Consider the following 6,000-nt stretch of genomic DNA (forward strand, 5'->3'; position numbering starts at 1 on the left):
AAGAAGAGGAACGTGGACAGTGAGAACAGAGCTTTTAACCCTGAGTGGACTCGTTCATGTTCATCCTGCCCACTGGGAGCACAGAGCCAGTGTGTCTCATTTGTTCAGAGACCTTGGCGCTCATTAAAAGAGACAACACGCCACTATGAGACAAAACACAAAGTGTTTGACCAAACATTCCCTCTCAATCAGAACTGAGGACACAAAAAATAAGCAGTCTCAGAGCCCAATATGATCAGTCCACCAGGATCAAAATTGAAACTAAATATGGTTCCAGGGCAGGCTAACCCAGGCTAGCCAATGAGCACCTGCATGTGTGTATGAGAATGGCCCTGACACCATTTCAGCACAGATTTAAACTCCTGGCAGGACAAGCTCCAGCTCAATTCTCGCACTGAATCAAAACAAAGTGATTGAGGGACTGCAATATAAGAGGGAAAGAAAGAGAAACTTTAAAACTGTTCAATTGTTATGATGTGTAAAGACTGATATTGTTCTATAATCGTCTGAAACTGTTATGTCATGATGTGAAACGGTTAACAAAGAAGAAGGGAAACTCAAGCTGCTGCTATACTTTATTTTATTTATCTAATATTAAGCACTTTTAAGATGCACATATTTTAAAAGCTATTTTATTTATTCTTAAATGCAGCCGGAGAGGAGCATTACACATATCCACAGTATTTACTGTATAGTTCAATGTTAATTGACAATAAATAGTTTTTTTTTTTTTTTTTTTTTTTTAAATTGTACTTTCTTTAATTTGATTGGCAGTCAGTTGTTGATTACATGCAGATGTTGATAAAGCTACAGCTACTTCAATATCAGTATCACACTAATCCATAAAGCAAGTTAGACATTTTGATGTTCCGGACCTTTGCATGGGGAGATTCTCTCTAACTGGACCTCGTTGCATTTTAGTTGAATACCCCTGTACTAGAGTGTAGGAATACTCTGTTACAGTAAAAGTCCATCAAAAATATAGTGAAAGTAGCGACAGTAAAAATAGTCGTTGTGCCGATTGGTCCATTTCAGAATAATATACACTGAACAAAAATATAAACGCAACACTTTTGTTTTTGCTCCCATTTTTCATGAGATGAACTCAAAGATCTAAAACATTTTCTATAAACACAAAATAACCATTTCTCTCAAATATTGTTCACAAATCTGAAAAGATCTGTGATAGTGAGCACTTCTCCTTTGCCGAGATAATCCATCCCACCTCACAGGTGTGGCATATCAAGATGCTGATTAGACAGCATGATTATTGCACAGGTGTGCCTTAGGCTGGCCACAATAAAAGGCCACTCTGAAACGTGCAGTTTTGCTTTATTGGGGGGGTCTGGGGGGGTCCGAAAACCAGTCAGTATCTGGTGTTAGGGGTAGGGGTAGGGTTAGGGGTAGGGTTAGGGTAATGTTGTGAATCGAGTGGCCCATGGTGGTGGTGGGGTTATGGTATGGGCAGGCGTATGTAATGGACGACGAACACAGGCCACTCGATTCACAACATTACCCTAACCCTACCCCTCACACCAGATACTGCCTGGTTTTCGGACCCCCCCAATAAAGCACAACTGCACGTTTCAGAGTGGCCTTTTATTGTGGCCAGCCTAAGGCACACCTGTGCAATAATCATGCTGTCTAATCAGCATCTTGATATGCCACACCTGTGAGGTGGGATGGATTATCTCGGCAAAGGAGAAGTGCTCACTATCACAGATTTTTTCAGATTTTTGAACAATATTTGAGATAAATGGTTATTTTGTGTTTATAGAAAATGTTTTAGATCTTTGAGTTCATCTCATAAAAAATGGGAGCAAAAACAAAAGTGTTGCGTTTATATTTTTGTTCAGTGTATATGATATGTTTTATAATGATTGATCATGAAAGTGTTCTCAAAGCTGGTAAAGGTGCAGCTAGTTTGAATGACTTTGTATACTGCAGGGTGGTGGATTTACTCCAGGTGGAACTAAAGTCTGATTCAACACTTGATTATATTTCACATCATTCATCCAGATCTGTGAAGTAACTAAAGGTATTAAATACATGTAGTGGAGGAGAAGTACACAATTTACATCTGAACTGTAGTGGAGTAGAAGTACAAAGCAGCATAAAAGGAAATGTATTCAAGTATTTACAAGTATCTCAAAATGGTACTTAAGTAAATGTACTTAGTTACTTCCCACGTCTGAAAAACAATAACACTACTTGACAAACCTGTTCTGTGTAGCCGGACTTCTGGGTTCAAAATGGCGTCCAGTAGCTTCTGTTGTCGCCGATTCTCCTTTAAAGTTGACTCCAGTTCCTCTGCTATCGTCCTCTCAAACAGCTCGAATATCTCCTCAGCAGCTGCAGTGAGCCGCTCGTTGACAAAAGCTCTCAGCGTTTCAACTTTAGACATGTTTTTATCAAATCACAGCAACCTTTCCTCCAGTGAATGCTGTGTTGCTAGGCTACGTTCTCGTCCGTCTCGAGCTAGAAAGCTAACATCCTTAGCTTCGTGGGGGAGATATTCCAGACGTTTCTTAAGCCATAAACACCGCAAACTCCATTCAGATAGGTGTTTTGACGGTTTTCCCCTGACAAATAATACAGATTGGTCTCTGCAATGAACGCTGTGTAGTCAAGTTCCGTCACCGTCTATGTGGAGCTAGCGCGCTAAGCTAACTTCCGCTAGCATTTTTCACTCCATGGATTTTTGCCCAATTCCAAACCGCCACCTACACACTACCCCTCCGTTTGCGTGTTCTCGCAACATTAAGTGTTGTTCCAAACCAACGAGTGATGAGGGGGAGTGGGTTATAACCTATAGTTATAACGTATAGCGCCCTTCAACAGCGAGTCTGCATCACCTGTTGCTCCCGTGGATTTGCTCCATCTGAAAGGACTCATGGATGTGTATGTCCGTTAGGAAACAAGCTGCTTACAAATAGTTCCGTGAAAACAGTAGGCCCAACTCCAAACCACACCCTACCCACTCCCACTCGAAACTCACAGCTAAATGAGTCTCTCTCCTATCAGATTGAGGGTGTAAAAACAGCAGAAAGCTTTGGAACAAACTCCTCTCTCTCTCTCCCCGGCATCTCTTGGACAACAATTCTAAATTAATAACTACAATTTAAATAAAACTCCAAAAATCTTTAATTTAGTTTTTAGCCTGATGTTTATAAGCTTCTTAGTTTTTGCAACAGTCTTTAAATATACACAACTTTATAATAAAATGCACACATTTACCTTTTTCTAGACTAAACACGATCCTAAATTTAAAAAATCTGAGGTTTCATGAAGTTATTAACATTGACTACAATTTCAAATGAGAAAGCAACACAATTGAAATAATATGGAATGTAACAGTTTACAGAGGACTTCTGCACCAAACAAATATTGTTCTTAAATACAACTAATAAGTTCAGACAACATCTATGCTTCAGACAGACTGCCCTACATTTTGAGGACGTAGGCTATGAAAGATCCGAAACCAGTAAAGGGGAAAAGTGCACATGTATTTGGCTCTCGGATGTTTAGTTTGACAGAACAGTATATAACTGACTAAATAATAATAGAGCCTGGTTTTAACACTCATCCTGTTGTTTTCCTCCTGCTCTGTCGAATAGAGAAATGGTATGGCAAGCCGATTGAGCTTTTATTAATTTCTGGAGGATATAAAAAAATCAATTATTTCTAGTAACAATGTTTATTTATGATATCAAAAATTGAATTTAACTAGCTAGAATGCAAATTCTAGCTAGTTAAATTAAATTGTAACTAGTTGTAATTTGTATTTCTGATATCAAAAATACAAATTACAACTAATTACTATTGAATTTGAACTAGTAAAAATACCAATTTCTGATATCAAGAATTCAATTTGAGGACCACAGATGGAAATGAGCTATTAGCTATTAGCTATAATCCTCTCTTTTCTGAGATTAATGGTCCTTCTATAAATAAATACAAATACAATTTGAACTAGTCAAAATGCCAATTGTTGATATCAGAAATACAATTTGAACTCGTTAAAAATAAAAAAAAGGATATCAGGAATTAAATTGTTATTAGTTACAATTCAATTTGTATTCATAACAATATGGCAAGCCGATTTAGCTTTTATTCAATTCTGGAGGATATCAAAAAATCTATTCTTAGTAATAATAATGTTTATTTCTAATATAAAAAATGTAACGTTAAAGGTGGGGTAGGTACGTTTGAGAAACCGGCTCGAGATACACTTTTTGTTATATTCCATCATGGAATGCTCTTAACATCTCGATAGCAATGAATAAATTAAATGCTTTGACAAAAAATCCATAAAAAAACATCATCTGTGGAAGCCGTAGCGCTGTAAAAAGCACGACCAATCATCTGAGCCGGCCCGGCTAAAATAACTGGATGGCCTACCTGCCTGTCAGTCTTCCATCTGTGCACAAACTTATCTCGTGCCCTCATTGGTCATGTGCGCGTTCGTGTGTGTTGGCGGAGGGGCTCTGTAAGGAAGTGGCAGATTTGTTCCGGCTGTGTATTTTCAAATTCCAGCGCACTCGAGCTGGTTTCTCCAAAAAACTATGCAAATCTCACTACTTAAAGGTGGGGTAGGTAAGAATGGAGAAACCAGCTCGAGTGCGCTAGAATTTGAAAATACACAGCCGGAAGAAATCTGCCCCTTCCTTCAGACTTCCTTACAGAGCCCCCCCTCCAACACACACGAACGCGCACATGACCAATGAGGGCACGAGATAAGTTTGTGCACAGATGGAAGGCTGACAGGCAGGTAGGCCATCCAGTTACTTTAGCCGGCTCAGATGATTGGTCGTGCTTTTTACAGTACTACGGCCTCCACAGATGGACATTTTTTAATGGATTTATTATCAAAGCATTTAATGTATTCATTGCTATCGGGATGTTAAGAGCATTCATTACATTACATTGCATTTAGCTGACGCTTTTATCCAAAACGACGTACAATAAGTGCGTTCGACCAACAAAATACAAACTTGAAGAAAACAGAATCATATAAGTACATCAGGCCTCATAGAGCAAAAACATTTCAAGTGCTACTCAACTGGCTTTAGATAAGTATATAAGTGCTTTGTTAATAGTTCTATTGCTCGAAGTGGAGTCGAAAGAGATGAGTTTTCAGTCTGCGCCGGAAGGTGTGTAAGCTATCTGCTGTCCTGATGTCAATGGGGAGCTCATTCCACCATCTTGGAGCCAGGATAGCAAACCCACGTGTTTTTGCTGATGGGAACTTGGGTCCCCTTCGCAGCGAGGGTGTAGCGAGCCGTTTGGTTGATGCAGAGCGGAGTGCACGTGCTGGGGTGTACGGTTTAACCATGTCCTGGATGTAGGAAGGGCCAGATCCATTCGCAGCATGGTACGCAAGTACCATTGTCTTGAAGTGGATTCTAGCAGTTACCGGAAGCCAGTGGAGGGAGCGGAGGAGCGGCGTGGTGTGGGAGAATTTAGGAAGGTTGAAGACCAGACGAGCCGCTGCATTCTGGATGAGCTGCAGAGGTCGGATGCCACATGCAGGTAGACCAGCCAGGAGGGAGTTGCAGTAGTCTAGGCCTGAGATGACGAGAGCCTGGACCAGAACCTGCGTGGCTTTCTGTGTCAGCTGGGGACGTATCCTCCTGATGTTGTAAAGCGTGTATCTGCAGCAGCGGGTTGTAGCAGCGATGTTTGCAGTGAAGGACAGGTTGTTATCTAGGATCACACCCAGATTCCTTGCAGTCTGAGTCGGGGAAACAACAGAGGGGCCGATGTTGATTGTTGGGTCAAGAGTGGGACAATCTTTTCCCGGAAGGAAGAGCAGCTCAGTCTTGTCAAGGTTGAGCTTGAGGTGATGAGCAGACATCCACTGAGAGATGTCAGTTAGACAAGCAGAGATGCGTGCGACGACCTGGGTCTCTGAGCGGGGAAAGGACAGAATTAATTGAGTGTCGTCAGCGTAGCAGTGGTAAGAAAAACCATGCGGGCTAATGACAGATCCGAGCGAAT

The 6,000-nt window shown here is 40.8% G+C and overlaps 1 protein-coding gene across 4 annotated transcripts in view; it reads right to left on the bottom strand.

The window, feature by feature from the left end:
• LOC117541368 (transmembrane emp24 domain-containing protein 6-like) overlaps positions 1 to 2,995 on the bottom strand; it is a 33,033-nt gene extending 30,038 nt beyond the window's left edge. The window contains exon 1 of one of the 4 annotated variants that reach the window (XM_034208496.1): positions 2,221 to 2,995. In XM_034208496.1, coding sequence (XP_034064387.1) covers positions 2,221 to 2,404 — 184 coding nt within the window. In that variant the 5' untranslated portion in view covers positions 2,405 to 2,995. The remainder of the gene's footprint in view (positions 1 to 2,220) is intronic. The other 3 variants (XM_034208497.1, XM_034208498.1, XM_034208494.1) reach the window with 3 other exon arrangements.
• Positions 2,996 to 6,000: the final 3,005 nt, after the last annotated feature.

This window comes from Gymnodraco acuticeps, unplaced genomic scaffold, assembly GCF_902827175.1.
Source record: "Gymnodraco acuticeps unplaced genomic scaffold, fGymAcu1.1, whole genome shotgun sequence".
NCBI classification, from domain to species: domain Eukaryota; kingdom Metazoa; phylum Chordata; class Actinopteri; order Perciformes; family Bathydraconidae; genus Gymnodraco; species Gymnodraco acuticeps.